This window comes from Capra hircus, chromosome 13, assembly GCF_001704415.2.
Source record: "Capra hircus breed San Clemente chromosome 13, ASM170441v1, whole genome shotgun sequence".
NCBI classification, from domain to species: domain Eukaryota; kingdom Metazoa; phylum Chordata; class Mammalia; order Artiodactyla; family Bovidae; genus Capra; species Capra hircus.
The window spans coordinates 33,769,030-33,790,819 of record NC_030820.1 but is presented as its reverse complement, the minus strand read 5'-3'; the positions used below and the strand labels follow the sequence as shown (position 1 = coordinate 33,790,819).

General features: G+C 44.7%; 1 protein-coding gene across 9 annotated transcripts in view; it reads right to left on the bottom strand.

The window, feature by feature from the left end:
- The window catches only part of ZNF438 (zinc finger protein 438), a 194,028-nt gene continuing 173,456 nt past the window's right edge, over positions 1,219 to 21,790 (bottom strand). For all 9 annotated transcript variants that reach the window (XM_005688005.3, XM_013968540.2, XM_013968542.2 and 6 more), the window contains 3 exons: positions 15,651 to 15,731; positions 3,507 to 5,280; positions 1,219 to 2,151 (listed from right to left, as the gene is read on the bottom strand). In XM_005688005.3, coding sequence (XP_005688062.2) covers positions 1,536 to 2,151; positions 3,507 to 5,280; positions 15,651 to 15,731 — 2,471 coding nt within the window. In that variant the 3' untranslated portion in view covers positions 1,219 to 1,535. The remainder of the gene's footprint in view (positions 2,152 to 3,506; positions 5,281 to 15,650; positions 15,732 to 21,790) is intronic.

Below are 21,790 nucleotides of genomic sequence, written 5' to 3'. Positions count from 1 at the left end.
AGAGGGGCTGAAGAGCCACTTTAGAGCTAAACTCAAGTTTCTTGGTTTGAACTCAAGTAGTATTCATGGTAGATCTCATTTTTTTACTGTTTTCGAGACCACTCTTCCAAAAACAAACTAGATGCTCTGCTGAACAGTAAAGCTGTCCTATGACTAACTCAGTTTTTAAACCACCACACAACATAGGTCTGATATTATCTAAGACCAGGTGGAGCGTGATCGATGGTGGTGGTGGTCTGTGATGGCCCGGAGGGGTAGAATGGGGAATTGGTGGGAGGGAGGCTCAAGCGGGAAGGGATATGTGCATACTTATGGCTGATTCACACTGTTGTACAGAAGAAACACAACATTGTAAAGCAATTATTCTCCAATTAAAAATAAACAAAATGAGACACTAAGAAAGGTAACTTAAGATCCACTAGCTCGTCAATTAGAATTTAGTTCTTCCTCGGTTTAGATAACTTCCTTTAACACAGAAAACTGTTATGACGCTGCCCCGGCCCAGGGCTGGCCATGAGTATGGCGCTTTCAGCCAAAGGCTGGGATGTGAGTGGCTTGAGAGCCCCAATTCCCTCATTCCGAGAAAACGATTTTGCAGTCAGGATGGCCAGAGACTTCAGATGGTGATTCTTCTGATTCTAGGCAATTTCCTAGGAATTTAAGAGGCAATCATTTACTCTCATCTTTCAAAGAGGACCTGAGCTTGAAAGGCACAGTTGCACCTAAAACTGATCAGGGAGCGACAGCACTTCCCGGGGAGGGAAGAGAGGCAGCCGACAAGCCTCGACATCTGGGCTGAACCATCCTGTTCATTCCTCGGGTTGTAAATTTTCTGCCTCAAAAGACCTTTTGAGAATAACTCTTTACCCAAAAAGTGGTCTATTAGCTGAAGTCCTAAAAAATGTCTGATGACTTTGATAGGGAGCACTTTGTTGGTATAAAGAGTTACTGGCATCTCATCTTCAGGGGAATGTGCTTTTAAGAAAACAGAATTTTAAAAAGTCAAAGTCCTGAAAACATGGATTTTCAATTATGATAGATGAGAACCTTATTAATTATGTTGCTCCATGGCATATTCAAATAAACCAGAGAATTTGATGAAGATCAACAGCATGCCAGGGTTGAGACTGAAATGTTTTTCCCACTGGAAATTTATTACATTAATCTACTTAAACAGAAAATATGTGAATGAACACAGGACACACACACATAAACACATGTTTTTGCTAAAAACTGTATTTGAAGGACAGCCTAATAGAACTTATTTCAGTCTGCAAATTTATCTTTTTATTGAATCTGAAATAAAGTCTCAGACATTAATAGGACATAGGATTTTCAAATAAAACTGTATGTTAGAAAAATATGCATCAAGAGCATATGTACATACATATTCTATAATAAAATAAGACTATGTACAAAAATCACTTCTGCTACTTAATGCTGATCCTAACTTGTTGGATTTTGGTGTTCAAGCACCTCCATGAAACAGAGGCAGCTGAGAGCGCGCACCTCTTGCTAATCCCTGACCCCGTGTTTCATTTTCTGGTTTTGCTGGAAAGTTGGACAACTCCCTGGCTGGAGAGCGTGCTGAAAATTGTCCACAGTTTGGGGGGGTCCTCACACTTGTGTTGCCGCTCCCAGTGGAGAAGTAGCTCCTCTTTGCTTCCTAGTATCTGCACACAAAGGACACAGTTAAAGCCAGAGTGGGACAGGGGGAGGGCAGCCTGGAGGCCAGGACACCTGGGGCCCTGGGGGTCTCCCCCAGGCTCACTGGGTCCTGGCTGGGCTTGTTCCTGTTTCGTGAGTGTTTCCATGTCGTTCTGATGATAGAGGTAAAGTTGTCTTTTCAGTCTGGGGACTGCACAGAACTCCCCAGCTGAGGGATGATGCCTGAGCAGCTTCCTTCTCTCAGGACGTTTCCAGAAAGGAGCAGCCTGTTTAGTCAGTTCTCCCTGAGCTGCTCTGCTTCCAGGGGAGGGTAAGCGCTCCTCTGGCAACTGGCCCTGGATTTCCTCGCCATGAACGGAAAGCAGGTGGAACTTGATTTCAGCCAGAGACTGGGCAGTGATCTGACAGCGACCACATCTGATCTGGAACCTGGCCTCGTCATTCTGGTTCATGAGGTCTTCTTCCAGGCTGGACTTGATCTCCCTGGAAATGGGGGAGAGAATGTGTCAGACCTCGCCGAAAAACTTCTAACAGCTTCTCCTGGCCTTCTGGACTCTAAGACATATGCACCACACACCGAAGAGGAGGTCGAAGGCAGGGAGAGTAGAGACCGTGTGGGAGACAGAGGCCACGGAGAAGGTCAGTGTCAGGCCTGTGTGGTGGGGCCTCACACCTCCCAGGCTGGCAGGGCCACTTCACAGAGGGTCCCCCTTTATGCATCTCCTCTGAGAGCTAACTGTTCTTTGGTTGCCATGACAACAGGTGTGTCCACCAGGAGAGCAGGAGGTACCAAGTGTTGCAGGAACCCACTGGGTCCAGCTGAGATGACTGTCCCCACCCATCAGGGGGTCCTTCCTAACCCCGAGCACCCAATGCACTTTGCACAGTTCACCTAAAAATCAAAATGGACTCCATTAACCACTCAGAGGTGAGGTTTCTTTGGGGGAGCTGGCTATGTACCTTAGGAAAAGGCACAGGTATCTAAAAGGGAATGGAAATTCTTAGAGACACAGAAACTCCAGAAAAGCCGAGAAGAAACAGGCTGGGGTAGCTTATTTTTAGTGACTGTGAGAGACTGAGCTGAAAGTGAACAGAAAGGACTGAGAACCATCAGAACAACTGGTGATGATGAGGGACCAAGTTTCTAAAGTGCTGGGAGATGTTTGATTTGCATGGTACTGATGTGCATGCATCTTACAGAAACCCCCTCCATCACTCAGAGCAAAAGGGACAGACTGAGGGTGCTTCCTTGGCTTATTCAGGACTCTCTGACCCACCCAACAGGCTTTCAAATGACTCAGCTGCCTTGTTTACAATGCTGGAAAGCAGCACTGCACAGGCAACCATGTAGGAGACAGCTTACCTGGCCTCAGGGGGAAACAGACCAAGAGCTGAGGGGTGGGTCTGCCCTGGAGGGGCTGAGTCCCCAACACCCGGTATGCCAGTTTCGGGGCAAATGATGCTCTTTCAATATACATTCTGTGGGCTTGAGTTTGGGGGAAATTACTCGTCAAAAGGACCATAACCATAGATGTTAAGTTACTCTTCCATATTTCAGATGCAAAATTAATCTCATGGCCGAATGTCTCCAGCATCCCTCAAGCTGGCCCTTGTGCCCTGGCTGATGGAGGATGAAGCTGGTTAAAAATCATGAATGATCAGAGACCAAAGAGAAATGAGGCCATTCTTCACAGAACAGAGGTAAGTGGTAGCAGTTAACTTCTGAAATCTTAATCTGAGGGCTATCTTTCCTAACTCACCTTCCGGAATGTGGGATCTGACCCTGATCTGGAATCTGGAAGTTCCTTCCGGGCAGGCCCCTCGTCACCCTTACTCACCTCTCCACCAGTCCCTCCACCTCGCAAGGGGTCCTCGGCAGGTCCCCCGGCTGCGGCTCGCAGGGGGAGGGCTCGGTGCTGATGGCCACACCGTGCACCTCTTTCAGGTGGCCGAAGTACACTCTGACGTGGCCGAACACCTTGGCGCATAACTCGCAGCACCCAAGCTTCCTGGGTCGGGAGTCCCCGTGGTGCAGCCGCACATGCGCGCTCAGGCTGCCCCGCCGCTTGTACACCTTTCTGCAGAGCCGGCAGCTGTAGGGCCGGCTGTCCGGGGGTGCACTCGTGTGCTCGCGGAGGTGCTGCTTGGACGGGAAGGGGTGGTCACACACGTGGCACCTGTGCCAAGTCTTCCTGAGGCCGGAGAACCCGTTTCTGAAGGCAGAGTCGAGCTTTGGGGGCTGGCCGTCCTCCTTCCAGTCCAGATGCTTGGGGGCCAGGGAGTGATCGAAAGACACGTGTCCCAAGCTCCCAGGTGGCAGGGGCTGGAGGGTGGCCGGGGGTGAGGCCAGGGCTGGCAGGACCAGGACAGGTTTGGGCATGATGCTCCGGTATTTTTTCACGGCCTCCGGTTTTTCGTCCCTGGATTCTCGGGGATCACTTTTGTCTCTTTCTTTGCTGTCTTTACAACTAAGGACACATTTCCACCTTTTCCCCTGAAATGTCAAAAGTTCGTCTGGGCCCTTGCGTTTTCTTCCTTTTCTCTTCGCTGTCTCACCGTTCAGTTTTGTTTTGTGGTTAAGGTCGGGCTTGGTGGCTGGACAGAAGGCACTGTTGCCGGGGCTCTGCCCGGGAGCTGGTGGGGCAGGGCCCCTGTCCCCCACCTGCGGGGCCGCACTGAAGCCTTCCGGGATGGAAGGGGTCTGGTCTCCGGCAGTCCTGAGCCCAAGGAAGGGGACATGCGCAGTGTTCACGGCGGCTCCGCTCCTGCAAACCTGCGTGGTCTTCACTCTCGAGTAGGGTAGGATGGGCAGTTTACCTCTCGGGACGGAAGAGGGCACCTGGACTGCGTTTCCAATGACGCCTGGTGACGACAAAATGGCTTTGGTGGCATCAACCGGTTCTTGAGGTTTTTCACTGGCAACAGCAGGTTTCCTGGGGGTTTTCTTGCCTGGAACTTTCGCTCTTCCTGAACTCTTCGGGGGGCCCTGCTCGGCAGAAGGCTCCTCCGGTGTGGCCAGTGCTAGGGTGGCAGGAGGAGTCCAACCTCCGTGGTTGCTGGTCCCTGGAGGCCCGGGGTCTCGGTGGCCACTCCTGTTGGTCAGCACAGCTGGGGCTTGGTCTGGTGCCGGCTTGGGTGGGTTGGGATTGTGCGGGGGCTCAGGATGCTCAGGTGGGGTAGGGACTGCTTGGGTTTGGGCAGGTTTGCTGCAGCCCCTCTCGGAGGAGGAACCAAGCCCCGGCTTCTTTCTGACTCCTTTGCCAGGTCTTGGGGGCTGGTACCGGGGGATGGGCAGCTTTAGGTTCTCGGGCAGAGGCAGCCGGGGTTTCTGGATCGGCTGAGCTGAGGCCACGTGCGGCAGAGCAATCAGCGAGAAGGTCCCTTCCTGGCCAGCCAGCTGCATCAGCGCATAATTCGGCGGGGGCATCCCCAGGGGCTTGGAGCCGAGGGAAGGGCCTGGATTCGCCTGATCAGAGAGTGAGGGCACCGGGCTTGGCAGCACTCTGGGTGCCACGACTTGGGGCGCAATCTTTGGAGCGATGGTTCTAAACTGACTCTTATTCTGCAGGCCTTTCCCACTGTGAATCGCCCCAGGAGGGATATTTGGTTCGCCTGCAAAGACAACACAACATAAAAAGTCACTCTGGGGTCACTGTCCTGTGGTGAGAACACAGGTAAGCATCCAACCATCTCCTCTGCCCGGAAGCATCCTTGGACCCAGCCCTGCCCTTGGGTGCAGAGCTAGTGTTCCTCAAGATGGAGGTCAGCTCTTGGGACCTTTCCAGGGACTGATGACTGTTATTCTCCAGGGTTCCACGGCCCTTGTCATAACACTCACCACTTTCCACAGTAATTTATCTGTTTGTTCATCTCTACTACAGAACACAGAGCATCCTGAAAGCTGCAAATCCATCCTCCCCGTTGACCTCACTCCGATTTATTTTACAGGCCAGTGGCTCCCCACCCTGTCCCTGAGCTCTGGGCTACATCCCCTCTGGCATGTTCTACTGGGGACTCTTACTTCTTTCATATAAATGTCTTGCTTTCCCTATTTAACTTATGCTGTGTGAGCACAAAGCTCATATTGGATCCCACTGTATCTTTGTTAGGAAACAAACGTTTCTTGTACCAAAATCCTTTCTTAATCTGTTTTAGGACAAATTTGACCCAGTGGCAGCGCCATCTGTCCTGCACACAGGGATGCATGCCAGACTGAATGCTGGCTCTGTGGCCGCTTCCCCGTGTGACTTGTGATTTCTTCTCACACCTCTCAAACTGTTTATGTGTGCTTTTGCAATTAAATCACCAGTATTAAAAAAGTTGATGTGACACCTTACACACATGTTGGAAGAAAAACAAAAAGATACAGAGTGATAAGTAAAGACACAGAGACAACATAAAAAATACATGGATCACACAAAAAGGCCCTTCCAGGACACCGATGGGAACAATTTTAACTGACAGGCTAACACTTCATATTTGAGATTTATTAGGCTGACCCAAAAAGCCAAGATTACTGCTCTGAGGGGACAATTATGGAAACATTTCCATGCACTGCTTCTAAGGACTGAATCATTGGTTTTCTCCCCTAATGCCTCAAGCTCCTGAGTCCTGGCTGCAGAAGAATTTCTCATTTCTGAGTACTTCGTATCAGTCAGCTTGTGTTTTCCAGGTACCCACACTATTCTAGAGATGGCTGCCACCCATGGTTTTTTTCTGAAACCACTGGAGCCAGATGTGCTTTGGAATTTACACTTTCAAATTTTAAAAAAGTAATAAATGCTTACAGCAGATGTTACATAACACCTCGCAGAGTCTGCATAATACCCCAAATTAAACCTATTACCACTTCTGTAGTGAAATATATGAGCATTCACAAGGCGGGGGCGGGGGAGGGAATGATTTTTAAAGTTCTTATTTCAGTTTAGGCTTTGCCTCTGAATGTGTTTTAATATCCAACTTTTGATAACATTTTCTGTTTTCAGAGCCTGTTGAATTTTGGAGTTATAGGAAGAGGATCGAAGAACTATTTGTTTAGGAACTACCAAGGGTATAAAGGGCTTCCCAGGTGGCACACTGATAAAGAATCCTCCTGCTCAAGGCAGGAGATGCAAGAGACTCGGGTTCAAAGATCCCCTGGAGTAGGAAATGGCAACTCACTCTAGTATTTTTGCCTGGAAAATTCCATGGAGAGAGGAACCTGGTGGGATACAGTCCGTGGGGTTGCAAAGAGTTGGATACAACTGCCTGCTACTTCATGCCATGTCATGTCATGTGAAAGGTATAAAGATGAAATGATACAGCTTTTCCCTTAGTTCCCTGGCAATCTGGTGAAACACACCACTAAACATTAAAAATAAACCTTGATTTTAATGTCTACAGTGAGTGAACTAACAATTTTAACACAAAAATGATTTTTTTTCAGCAAAAATGACACTGCAAATAAACAAATAACACAATAGGGTTAAAATATGTACTGACTGACCAACTTATTCTAGACAGTAATCACTGTTTGATGAAGAAAAAGTATGCTAGAAACATATTTCACATAGTATTATAGCATACATTAGAGAAAGAAGGAAAAAGACTCGTGTTAAGGTTGGAAAAATCAGACAAGGATAATTATGTAATCTGTTGTTTTCCTTTTTGGTTTTGTGATCATGAAGTTCATGGGTAAACTGACTGGTTGATCACCTCACAATAGTCACCTAAAGTGACTGGCTATATCTGCTTCATCTTCCTGCATAATTTAATTCATTTTTAAAGTTCTATTTCCACAGCTTTTAAATTTAAACATCTTTCATGTTAAGCCTCATTTTAACTTTTTAAAAGAAGTACTGAAGTAAGCTGTAAATAAATACATTAAATCAGGATTGAGAGAGTTTACAGAGAGCTTAAAATTACTGACAGCTTTTGGCTGCCAAGTGACAAAGCTTATTAAATAATTATACTGACAATCACAATGGTCTTTGCATCTATACAACCTATTGTGGAACAGGAAACAATGGGTGATTTCTATTTAGTTCCTAATCCTAAGTGATGGAATACACAGTATTTATAGGAATACACAGTATTTATAGCAAGAAGAGCTGGAAGAAAGGCTATGCTGGCCTTAATTAGTCTCAAGTCCGCTTGAAATACAATAATATGTGACAATAATGCATTGCAGCACAAGACACCTCACTAGTCTCCTCAAATCTGTCCAACTGGCTCTTCATCCCAGACTGGAGCCTAAGTCCTTGCAGGGACCTCAAGGGCCTGGAGCCCTGGGCTCCTGGGACTGCTCCAACCTAGTACCTCCCCAGGTTCTCTCCAGGCACAGCAGCCTTGCTGCTGATCCTCACAGGGGCCACACACCTGAATCCCAGAGGGTTTACACCTGTCCCTCTCACCACCCTGACTTGCTTCTCTAGATCATCCCCAGTAAGGGCTGCAGCATTTCCTTCAAGTTTTGCTCAAACAGCCTCTTCATGGTGAACTCTTCTCTTGGTAAAGAGAAGAGCCTTAGAAAACCTGCAGCCCCATTCTCAACTCCCTGCCCCACTTCCCATTTCCATCTCCTCCAGCACACTCGCTCCAGCTCATGGGTTACATTAAGGTCTGCAGTCCCCATCCCACACCCCCTCCGGAAAAGTGAACTCCTTGACGAAGGGGAGTTTATTTACCACTTTAGGGCCTGGAAAAGGGTTATGGATATGCTCATAAATCTGATAATTACTTGTTAAATTTATAAGTGATACTTGTAATAAAGTGATCAGTAAATGAAAGAAAAAAACACAATTTAAAAGCAAACGGAAAATTGCCATATTACTTTGAAAATTAAAAAAGAAATAGAGAATAGATCTCTGGAATACTTTTTTACAATTTAACTTGCCCACCATCAGAATAAGGATAGCACCATGATTTTTTTTAAAAAAGAAAACAAACAAACAAAAAACCTTTTAAGGTTAAAGGGGAGAGGTGAGGCCAAATGACTAACCATCTGAGGAGGTAATAAGAGAATGGTAAATGAAGCGATTGGGGTACAAAGAAATAAGCAAGCTCTGAAGAAGAAATTACTTTAAAGGAAACAGACACACAAAGAGGGAAAAAGAAGGGGATTAGAGAGAAAAGAGGAGGAAGCTAGAAGAGGAAAAACTGACCCTCAGAGCAGAGAACGGCTCTGTCAGTGTGACGAGGAGCAGAAATAACAAAGAACAAAAGACGCAGCTGAAGCAACAACTGGTGGTCAAGGTCGCCTCAAAGTCCCCAAAGACTTCAGCTGGGAAGGGGCTCCCCAGGTTTTATGACATAGTGTAAGAAAGCAATCTTTTGACAGTTAAAGTTCCCAGCAATGAAGTCAGCTATATTTATTGAGCTGCTCCAGAAGAGAGGGAGAGGGCTAATTATGATACATTTAAAGTAGATATGCTTCAACGAATCTTCAGAAGTTCCTATATTACAGTGGAAATAAAATCTCACATGAAGACCAATGACAGTCACAGGAAAAGGAAGCCGACTGTGGTCCTGGAGCAAAGGAAACTTTAGGGTAACCGCAATCCCAGCATGGGAGAATACTGATGGGTGAGAAGCCTGGGACGACAGAGCCCGGGGTGACAGGTAAGGGGCCTGCCACATAGTCAATTTTCCCCAGGTTCCCTGAAATTCAAAGAGGTAGATCCTGGGGGTGGAAAATTGTATCAATTAACCTCATGATCAATAATCAGAAGAAATCTGTGGGGTAAAAGGATAAGGCCTTACAGGATAAACTGAACTTACTCACACTTGCCTGGATCTGTTGGGAATTCCATACAGATGGAACAGGTGTGGAACAGATCATGATGGTGATGTGGAGTCCCTTCTCCCAGAATCATTAATGATGAGGTGATAGGGAATGAAATGATGCATTAGAAGAAAATCATAGTAGGAAAAAGAGGGCGAGGCCATAAAAATGGAAAAACTCCTTAGGAATTACTCAAATGTTCAGCAAGAGGGTACTAAGACAATAGCCAACCATGCAACAGAATATTATGCAGCAGTAGAAACGAAGTACTAATACAGGGTACAAATACAATACTCAGCCAATCATGCAATGGAATACTAAGCAGCAGTAGAAAAGAAGAATGAGTCAGACTGATACACAACACTCTCCAAGATGTGAGATACTATCACTTGGATTTTTTTTTTAAAGTAGTGAGAGACACACACAAACTAATTCCCATGTATACACAGAATATCTCTCAAAGAAAACCAAAGAAACTAGTCTTAGTGTGGCTGTTGGGGTAAAGGCACAGTGGTGGGGGTAACTATAGGCTGGGATGAGATGAATGCATATTTTCCACTGAATATTCTCTATGCCTAGCACAGAGAAGGTACCTATAAATATTTGTTGAATGAATGAAAGGCAAATGAAGGTTTCCTTTCTGGATCCGTTTTGCAGAAGAGTATCTCTGGGGATGTTGGTGATGGGTAAATGTGCGTCCGTTCGTAAATGACTGTGTCCAGATGACACAGACAGCATTTCAAGTTTTTCCTTTCCTTGCCTACTTAAGGATAAGAATTGCTAGTGATAAGAGAAGTAATTGAATCATCTGACAGGCAGTGCATCACCACCCCTCAAGGTTCAGTCTGGGAAGCATCAGAGCTCATTATCTCCCAAGGACAACTGAAGTGCTGAGAACCATCTTTCCCAACATTTGGCTCCTTTAAATAAAACAAGGCAGGGGCTTCCCTGGTGGTCCAGTGGTTGGGACTTCACCTTCCAATGAAGGGGTGCTGGTCAGGGAGCTAGGATCCCTGACATGCCTCGAGGCCAAAAAACCAAAAGCATGAACCAGAAATGATATTGTAAGAAATTCAATGAAGACTTTAAAAGTGATCCACAATAACAACAACAAAATCTTAAAAAACGTAAAACAAAGCAAGCAATTTGCAATAAAGGTCAGTTTGCTATAATAACCACAAGTTTGTTTTTTAAGTAGTTTGAACAACAAGAGTGTTTAGAGAAGCTGAAAATGCCATGAAGTTTTTAAAAACACTGAAATGGTACGATTGTAGCAGGTCTTTCTCAGCTATGTGGCTGCAACAGTGGTTTATCCCACGACACATTTACAAGGCCTCTCTCCCAGATGGTGTGATCTAAAACCCCTCACCTGTCACCTACTAAATCACAGATTTCAGAGAACTGTGCACTAAATGGTAAGTCGAAATTTCCACTGACATTCATCATTTCTGGAAATCCTACGAAATTACCCATAACACAGTTAAAGAGGCTCACAGGACTCCCAGGCACTAAACATGGACTTTTATTAACTGGAAACATGAAAGGCTCACTCAGTAAAATTAATTTTGCACAATTCTACAATGCAAATACTTAGTATTACGATTTTAAATGTGGGCTGTTTTTAATATGTTAAGTGTATTAAAAATAATTATTTTGAAGAGTGACATTTACAGTCGGTGAGAATTTGATCTAACTGTGGATTAAAGGAAAACGAAGTGGTAGTGAGTCCTTATTATGGTCTAGAATCTATGCTGGGTCTCTTAAGTGAATCCTTATGCAAACTCTACAAATAAGTATTACTGTCCCCCTTAACAGATTAAGCAAAAAGAGGCTTGAGGAAGTTAAGTAACAGCTGATGTCCACATCCGTCTGATTCTAATGTGGACAATGAGCTTCTACTTCTTCATCCTCCCCTCAAGAGGGGGAAATTTTTAGGCTTCCTTGGTGGCTCAGTGGTAAAGAATCTGTCTGCCAATGCAGGAGACACAGGTTTGATTCCTGATCCAGGAAGGTCCCACATCCCAACTAAGTCTGTGGGCCACAACTACTGAACCGGTGTTCCAGAGCCTAAGAGCCAAAACTACAGAAGTCCATGCCCTAAGGGTCATGCTCCACAACACGAGACGCCACTGCAGTGAGAAGCTCGCACACCACAACTGGAGAGTAGTCCTTGCTTGCCACGACTAGAAATAAGCCTGTGCAGCAACGAATACCCAGCACAGCCAAAGATAATCAATAAATAAATCGATCAAGTTAATTAATAAAATTAATTAATTGAAAAGGGGGAAAGTATTTACAAAATTGCCCTTACTCCAAAATATATATTTTATTTTATATTATAATTTATATATATTAAAATATAGTATTATTTCTAGATTTTAAGGAGAGGGGAAAAAAAAATTTGAAAGTAGAAATGGCTTGTTGTATCCCCAAACTTCAATGACCATTAAAAGACTCTTTCCAACAGCCCACTAATTAGAGAACTGATGAAGAACTAAGAGTCACTTGAAGGTAAAAGCAGATATTCAAAGTTGAGTTTACCAATTACTAACCATAGGATTCTGACGAATCCAATAAGGTGGCCAGCTATTTGTCTGGAGAAAGGACCAAGTGGGTCCTGTGTGCATCTCCTCCATCAGGTCAAACTGATGGGTGTGACTGCATATGAGAGGCTGCAGAGGGAAGATGCAGGTCAGTGGTCCATGAGCCCACAGCCAAGCTAGCCTCATCAGGCTGGTTCCTCATCATGCCCCCGTACAGACAGTGTTAAGAGACAAGCACAGGAAGTAGGCAGTTCTCCAACAGCTGCAAATAACTCACTTCCTGATTTCCACCCACAGAACCAAGGCACAGGGTGCTGTTTCTGAACAAAGTTGCTCCCACTCGACCCTTGGCTGGTTTGGACATGGTTCCACCATCACTCCATCTAGGGAGATACCGAGGTCCATGGCTAAGTCCAGAGCAGGGAACAGGTAGAGAAAGAGGGTCCCTGCTCTTGACACAGGGCTCCCTGGCTCTAGGCCCAGAACAAGAGTGCTGCCAAGTACTCTTGGCCACAAAAGAGCCCAAACTTTTAGGGCTTGTTTAGGTTTTAATTGTATTAAACTGAGAAACTCTATTTTCAGTTTTATTGCTTGGCATCCCCATTCTCCCTCTCACTTGGCTTTCCAATAATAAATTCCAGTTGGGGTTCAAACTGTTTCCCAGGATGGTCTCTGGTTAAAACCAGTATGGTGAAACCCTGGAGAAGTCCAAGATGAAAGAAAGGCCTCTGAACATGGGGGGAGCTCAATTTAATTTTGTTGAAAAACCCATAAACACGTGGAGCCATCGCCCACTGGCTCCCCCAGGTGCCTCCAGGCTCTGCGGCGCTGTCTACAGGGCTGTGTTGAGTGCTGGCAGGAGAGACAGTGCTGTAGAGCATGCTGGCAGCATAGGCACAGTGTTCTTTGTTTCTGAGGACTCAGGATGCCAAGACCGCTCTAGTCCACACATCCACAGCACTCAGACCTCACAGAATCACTCTACTAGGACCCGTAGTTCAGGAAATCCGACACCGTATGAGAAAGCAAGACAGTCCCACCTGGCGATCCCGTGTCCTGAGTCCATCCTCCTCGGCACACTTGCCCTTGCTGAACTGAGGTCCCAGCCAGCTCCCTTCCCTCCCCTCTTGCAGCCACCCCAGGGATGTCCTGGCACCTTCCATTCAGCATGGGCTTTGAGAGCTGTCTTGCTCATCATCGCCTAGCTTAGCAAGGAAGAGAATTCTTTTCTGAGCACAGGAGATCCTTTTCTTTCCTAGCACTATTCAATGCTGTTTCTTCAACATTAATCCAATGATAAGGCATATTTCATGTGTCAGGTACTGTGCAAAATACTTCGGATGCATTATCTCCTTTAATCCCCACAATCCACTGAGTTAGGAGTTACTGCTCATGTGCATTTTACAGGTACAGATTTCAAAGCCAGCAGGTAACAGACTGGAATTCAAGGCTTGGCCCAGGTGACACCAAAGGCTCTTCCCAGTTTTACCTGCTGCCTGGAAGCTGTATCCATGGTAATGGCCACCGTCATAGTCTCTAGTGGGAAGACCATAGGTTTGGGGGTTCAGACAGATGTGGGTTCAACTCCTGTCTCTGTCTCATAGTTTAGGAAAGTTACTCACTCTCAGCCTGAGTGTTCTTATTTATGAAGTGTGCATAATTGTATCTGGTTGCTGTCAGGATTAAATGAAAAAAGTATCCATAAAAGTGCCAGGGTGGGGCCTACCACACATCAGTTTCGCAGTAGACATTCATTTTCTACTCTTGCTCCCTCTCTCTCTTTTCTGGCTGCACTGGGTCTTCAATGCTGCAATAGGGCTGTCTCTAGTTTTGGTGCCCTGACTTAGCTGCTTCAGGGCATGTGGGATCTTCCTGCACCAGGGATTGAACTTGTGTCCCCTGCACTGGCAGTCAGGTTCTTAACCAGTGGACCATCAGGGAAGTCCTCTGTCTTCTACTTTCTCTTGCCAAGAAATATGAGGCTCCTGACACTTATATTTGGTGGGAGGGGGAAAAAAAAAAGCACAAATCTTGACCATGAATCATATGGAAACAGCGTTGTTGCTGTTCAGTTGCTAAGTCATGTCTGACTCTTTATGACCCCATGGACTATATAGCCTGCCAGGCTCCTCTGTCCATTGGATTTCCCAGGCAAGAATACTGGAGTGGGTTGCCATCTCTTCTCCAGGGGACATTCCTGACTCACAGGCAGATTCTTTACCACTGAGCCACCAGGGAAGCCCAGTGGAAATAGTACTGAATCCTTAAAAGGGTATTTCTTTATTGACAGGGAAATGAAGGAAAATGGGAAGAAATAACTATTCCTTGTGAATGATTCTCCCAGTAAACCTGTAAAGCATTTCATTCTTGCCTCTCTGGGGCCACCCACTCTGGCAGCTTCTTCTGATCCAGCCTACCAGGCTCTCTTTTCCCTGCCTGTTCCGCTCCCCCACCCAACCCCATTTTTGCATGCAGTTGACAAAGTGCTAATTAGATTAACAGTATTTAGTGAATAGGAGTGAACAGATGTGCCTTGCAAAGAGCAGTTTTCTGGGGCCACTCTCCTCTGCTTTTGTTTATACTGAGTATTGATATTAATTGCTCTTGTTCTCCAGCTTAGGAGGGAAGAAAGCACCTCCTCTGGTAGACCTTCAGGGCTCAGGGTAAGCCCAGGTCTCAGAGGTCCTGTGAGGGACAGGGACTAGGAACTCTGGTTACATCTTGGGCGAAGGGTGAGAGCGATGGACATGCAGTTTTTCATTTTGGGAGAGAAAACATGTGAGTGCTCGAGGGTGTGGGCAGGGCAACCAGAAGTTTGAAAGCACTTGTGAATTTCGTATTTTGCTGGAGAAATCATTAAGAAATAAGTTTAAGATAGCTTGTGCATAGAAAGAAAAATTTGGCACCCAAAGAGGAATTATAGCCCATAAAATCAAACAAATTAGATATGTAAATATATCACAAAGTGGGAGAAAACAAGCATTCTTTATGAACAAGTTTAAAAGCCAATTACCTAAAATATTAACGTGAGAAAAAATGTTACACAATGTGGTTTTTGTTAAATTCAAGCAGGTAATTATTCTTTTCAAGTCATATAATTAATGTCCCAAATGAAAAGAAAATTTAAAAAGCTCTATCATTTAAAATACAGTTTAATAATACTCGATTTCAGTGACTTTGACCTTCATTTTAATCAAGCCCTCTTTATCAGTCCTTATTTCTAGGGGGAACTATTTTGAATTTCAAGTGCCTCTGATGAAAAACAGTTGAAAACTCTATGAGATAGTCTTATTTTTAATGCTTTGAGAAAGATGAAGTTATTTCTCTTTTTCGCAAAAAAAAACCAACCAACCAAACAAACAAAAAACTGTAGCGTTCGCAAGATTTTATTCACTATTATAAAGCAGTCGTTTTGGTATTTTTACCCAAATCTAAAAATGACTGAGCAGCATCAAAATTTAACTAAGAGCTAATGATCACTGGGGGACACAGAGCAGGGCAAAGGCAACTTCTGAGATACTTGATAAGCCCATTTCCCCACTATTCTTTTCATTGTTAATATTACTAGAATTGTAAATATGCAGTTGAACCTGAGAGGGCATTGCTCACTGAAGTTCATCAAGGTGAAAGCAGCACATCATTTCATCTGAAGTCCAAACTCCCATAAACAAATATACCTGTACAGGTTGTCTTTCCAGGAGATTCCAACATCTTCTGAGTCAGCAGTTTCTCCACAGGGCTGGGAAGCAGGGAGAGATCTGCAAGAGAGCTTTAGTGAGTCAGTATCCCCTTCTATTTACATCTTGTATTTCAATATCAGTTGGAACAGTTACTATCTGGGATGACAGTTGGTGAAGAAAACCTTTTCCTCAGTGGGATAAACAGAAAGAACAAGGTTTCAACATCAGAACATGCAGACAGTTGGAACAAACTAGGCTGTGTGCAGACTATGCTTGATTTTGGTCACAATACCCTGGTTATGAAACGGATGTGGTGAAGATCACAATGTTTCAACTGCAGTATAGTTAAAAGCAAGGGGCTGGAATCACAAGGATATTCTTATCTTTATACCATTACTACAAAAGTAGATTTGGTGTATCTATATAGAACAGACCTTTTTAAAGAATGTACAAACTACATTTTTAAAAAAATGAAATAATGGTTCCACTGCTTTATGGCAGAGTTTTATACATGTTTTATCTTCACTTCTGATGTATCTTTGACTAACAAAGTTTTAGGACATTTTTTTTTTTAATGCAAATTTTTCTATATCTCAACTTTTATGTCAAATAGTTCATGATTTTAAGTCCAAATGTATAGCACCATGTATTTCTACATTATGTTGATAATTATTCCCTGAAACTCCTGCTTATTAGTAAGTCTTGACGGTTTCTCATTTCTTCAATCAAGGCACATCTTACTTTAACACAGAGAGACCACCTGTGATAGTGACTCTGGAAAGAAAATGAAATGCCAGGCACTGCTGGCACCGAGATCCTGGGTTTGCAGGGAACTATTTCTATGAGGTTGATCAGCCTGGCTCTGTGTTGGCTAACTCACATATACTGTACAGATTCTGAGATTCAGCTAATGCTGATCTGAATCACTAAAAAAATAAAGAATAAAAATGAAGGCATCTGAGATTGAAAGCTGTAGAACCAATCTGGGTTCCTTTTCTTTTGAAGTCTGCCCAGCTTCTCCTCTATCAGTATCTTTACTGTTCTCTGGATACAACTGGAGAGCTGGCTGAAGGAAACATTTACTCTCATCTCCAGGTTAGGAACAGTTCAGTTCAGTTCAGTTGCTCAGTCGTGTCCAACTCTTTGCGACCCCATGAATCGCAGCACGCCAGGCCTCCCTGTCCATCACCAACTCCCAGAGTTCACTCAGACTCACGTCCATTGAGTCAGTGATGCCATCCAGCCATCTCATCCTCTGTCGTCCCCTTCTCCTCCTGCCCCCAATCCCTCCCAGCATCAGAGTCTTTTCCAATGAGTCAACTTTTCTCATGAAGTGGCCAAAGTACTGGAGTTTCAGCTTTAGCATCATTCCTTCCAAAGAAATCCCAGGGCTGATCTCCTTCAGAATGGACTGGTTGGATCTCCTTGCAGTCCAAGGGACTCTCAAGAGTCTTCTCTAACACCACAATTCAAAAGCATCAATTCTTCGGCGCTCAGCCTTCTTCACCGTCCAACTCTCACATCCATACATGACCACAGGAAAAACCATAGCCTTGACTAGACGGACCTTAGTCGGCAAAGTGATGTCTCTGCTTTTGAATATACTATCTAGGTTGGTCATAACTTTTCTTCCAAAGAGTAAGCGTCTTTTAATTTCATGGCTGCAATCACCATCTGCAGTGATTTTGGAGCCCCCCAAAATAAAGTCTGACACTGTTTCCACTGTTTCCCTATCTATTTCTCATGAAGTGATAGGACCAGATGCCATGATCTTCATTTTCTCAATGTTGAGCTTTAAGCCAACTTTTCCGCTCTCCTCTTTCACTTTCATCAAGAGGCTTTTTAGCTCCTGTTCACTTTCTCCCATAAGGGTGGTGTCATCTGCATATCTGAGGTTATTGATATTTCTCCCAGCAATCTTGATTCCAGCTTGTGTTTCTTCCAGTCCAGCGTTTCTCATGATGTACTCTGCATAGAAGTTAAATAAGCAGGGTGACAATATACAGCCTTGATGTCCTCCTTTTCCTATTTGGAACCAGTCTGTTGTTCCATGTCCAATTCTAACTGTTGCTTCCTGACCTGCATACAGATTTCTCAAGAGGCAGGTTAGGTGGTCTGGTATTCCCATCTCTTTCAGAATTTTCCACAGTTTATTGTGATCCACACAGTCAAAGGCTTTGGCATAGTCAATAAAGCAGAAATAGATGTTTTTCTGGGACTCTCTTGCTTTTTCCATGATCCAGTGGATGTTGGCAATTTGATCTCTGGTTCCTCTGCCTTTTCTAAAACCAGCTTGAACATCTGGAAGTTCACGGTTCACGTACTGCTGAAGCCTGGCTTGGAGAATTTTGAGCATTACTTTACTAGCATGTGAGATGAGTGCAATTGTGCAGTAGTTTGAGCATTCTTTGGCATTTCCTTTCTTTGGAATTGGAATGAAAACTGCCCTTTTCCAGTCCTGTGGCCACTGCTGAGTTTTCCAAATTTGCTGGCATATTGAGTGCAGCACTTTCACAGCATCATCTTTCAGGATATGAAACAGCTCCACTGGAATTCCATCACCTCCACTAGCTTTGTTCGTAGTGATGCTTTCTAAGGCCCACTTGACTTCACTTTCCAAGATGTCTGGCATGGACATCACCAGATGGTCAACACCGAAATCAGATTGATTATATTCTATGCAGCCAAAGATGGAGAAGCTCTATACAGTCAACAAAAACAAGACCAGGAGCTGACTGCAGCTCAGATCATGAACTCCTTATTACCAAATTCAGACTTAAATTGAAGAAAGTAGGGAAAACCGCTAGACCATTCACATATGACCTAAATCAAATCCCTTATGATTATACAGTGGAAGTGAGAAATAGATTTAAGGGCCTAGATCTGATAGATAGAGTGCCTGATGAACTATGGAATGAGGTTCGTGACACTGTACAGGAGACAGGGATCAAGACCATCCCCATGGAAAAGAAATGCAAAAAACCAAAATGGCTGTCTGAGGAGGCCTTACAAATAGCTGTGAAAAGAAGAGAGGTGAAAAGCAAAGGAAAAAAGGAAAGATATAAGCATCTGAATGCAGGGTTCCAAAGAATAGCAAGAAGAAATAAGAAAGCCTTCTTCAGCGATCAATGCAAAGAAATAGAGGAAAACAACAGAATGGGAAAGACTAGAGATCTCTTCAAGAAAATTAAGAGATACCAAGGGAACATTTCATGCAAAGATGGGCTCGATAAAGGACAGAAATGGTCTGGACCTAACAGAAGCAGAAGATATTAAGAAGAGGTGGCAAGAATACACGGAAGAACTGTACAAAAAAGATCTTCATGACCCAGGTTAGGAACATATAAGAGTTACCTCCTCATTTTCCCTGAGGGGATGAAATGATGACACAGCCCACCTGCTCTCTTTTCCCTGAGACTCTGCACCTTTGTAGGTTTGTGTGCTTAGGTAGATACTCCCGGTCCAGATCAGGTTTCATGCCTGATCATCCTCGGATACTCCCAGAATGCCATGGGTGTCTTTCCACAGTGCTTACCCTGACTGGTTCTATCCTGTACTTTCCACTCCCACTACCAGTAGGAGTTTCTGCCTGGAGCCAGAGAAACCCAGCCATTGTGAACACAGGACAACATCATAAATTCAGGGTTTCCAGGCTCAGACTGCAGACCAATTCCACAGTCTGTTTCTTATCCTAACAGACTTCCTTCAGTTCTTCACTGGGACCAGCCAGGTTGTTCCCGTTGCCTTTCTGAAGCCTCACCCCTCTGCCCCACCCCACCCTATCCCCATCTCTCTCCCTTGTCAATGATTTTGGCATTGACCTTGCAATGAAATGAATATTGGTGACTTCTCCCCCTCCCCCGCCCACCCCCACCAAATACACCTGTTGAAATTCTAACCTTCAGTGTAAGGGTATTAGGAGTTGGGGCCTTTAGGAGATGAGTAGATCATGAGGGTGGAGCCCTCGTGAATGGGATTAATGCTGTTATTTATAAAACGGACTCCAGAGATTTCTCTTCCTCTTTTTCTGCTATGTGAGGAAATACTGAAATAATGGCAGTCTGCTACCCAGAAGGAGGCTCTCACCATTTAGAACCTGATCTTGAACTTCTTGCCGCCAGAACTTGAGAAAGAAATTTCTGCTGTTTAGAGGCCACTCTGACCATGGTACTTTGTTATAGCAGCTTAAAGTGTCTGAGACCTTGTGGGGAACAGAGAGATCACTGTCTCTTCTTCCTATTTCTACACTCCCCTCTTTAATGATACAACACAAATAAGTCTACCTTCTCTGGGGTGGGGGTCAGGAGCAAGCATCTCTATTGCTCTAAATAGGCACCATTCATCTGAAGTCCTGCAACACGACAGATGAAAAGATACATGCCTTAGTATCAGGAAATGACCACCTGATGTGATGAGCTGACTCATTTGAAAAGACCCTGATGTTGTGAAAGATTGAAGGCAGGAGGAGAAGGGGACGACAGAGGATGAGATGGTTAGATGGCATCACCAACTCAATGGACATGAGTTTGGGTAAACTCTGGGAGTTGGTGATGGACAGGGAGGCCTGGTGTGCTGCGGTTCATGGGGTCGCAAAAAGTCGGACACGACTGAGCAACTGGACTGAATCAGGAAAGGGTGTTCCCAATGCTGTGCTGCACCCACACGTGTCTCCAGGCCCCTCTGTGGCCTCAGGACTTCTACACCATCAGTGAGACCCCTGAAGTCAGGGGGCTTCCCGGTCATCCCACCTAAAGGCAGTGCTCAGCCACACACACAGCTCTTTTCTTTCTCTGCTTCAATTGTCCTTCACAGCACTTATTTTTATAATGAGATTGTCTCCTCCTCCTACAAGGTAAGCTCACTATCAGGACCTTGGCCCCCAGTTTCTGTCTGGCACATGGCCATCATACAGTGTGTTATTTACTAGATGAGTGACCTGATAGCTCTTAGCTACACTGTGTTGCTTTCTCCTGTGCTTTTGCTGGACACAAACTATACAAACAAAATCAACATCTGTAAATAATCCTTGGGCTGTCTCTCCCTTTCAAGCTACTTCCCTATCTCCTTTCTTTTCTTCCTGAGAACTCTTACCACAGGTAGAGTATATAATATGTTCCCTGTTTCTACTTATCAACAGGCATCTTCCCTTACCCTAAACCATAAGCCCCCTAGTGAAGGACTAAGATGTTCCTCCATCATGGGTCAGACTTGGTCCTCAAGGTATGATCTGACTTCATCTTCCACCAGCTCTTGATCATAGTATCTCTGGATCACAGATGCAGACACTTAATCTTTCTGGCAAGTCACAAGCTGGCAGGGAAGAGATGGGTTTGAACCCAGGTCTGTCTGGCCCCAAAGTTGCTCTCCTTCCATTTCAACACACTGAACGTATTAAGGGGTCTGTTAGTATGTCAGTCTCCTCCAATGACTGTGAGTGCCACACCATCCATCTCCATGTTGAGAAAGTTAGTCTTTTCAACTTTTTCCAATCAGAAAACATAACCATCAGGAGAGACAAAGAGCTTCCTTTTCTAACAGCATGGTTGCTGGAGATTTACAGGAAATTAAAGATTTTTCGTGTGGATCACAATAAACTGTGGAAAATTCTGAAAGAGATGGGAATACCAGACCACCTGACCTGCCTCTTGAGAAATCTGTATGCAGGTCAGGAAGCAACAGTTAGAACTGGACATGGAACAACAGACTGGTTCCAAATAGGAAAAGGAGGACGTCAAGGCTGTATATTGTCACCCTGCTTATTTAACTTCTATGCAGAGTACATCATGAGAAACGCTGGACTGGAAGAAACACAAGCTGGAATCAAGATTGCCGGGAGAAATATCAATAACCTCAGATATGCAGATGACACCACCCTTATGGGAGAAAGTGAACAGGAGCTAAAAAGCCTCTTGATGAAAGTGAAAGAGGAGAGCGGAAAAGTTGGCTTAAAGCTCAACATTGAGAAAATGAAGATCATGGCATCTGGTCCTATCACTTCATGGGAAATAGATAGGGAAACAGTGGAAACAGTGTCAGACTTTATTTTGGGGGGCTCCAAAATCACTGCAGATGGTGATTGCAGCCATGAAATTAAAAGATGCTTACTCTTTGGAAGAAAAGTTATGACCAACCTAGAT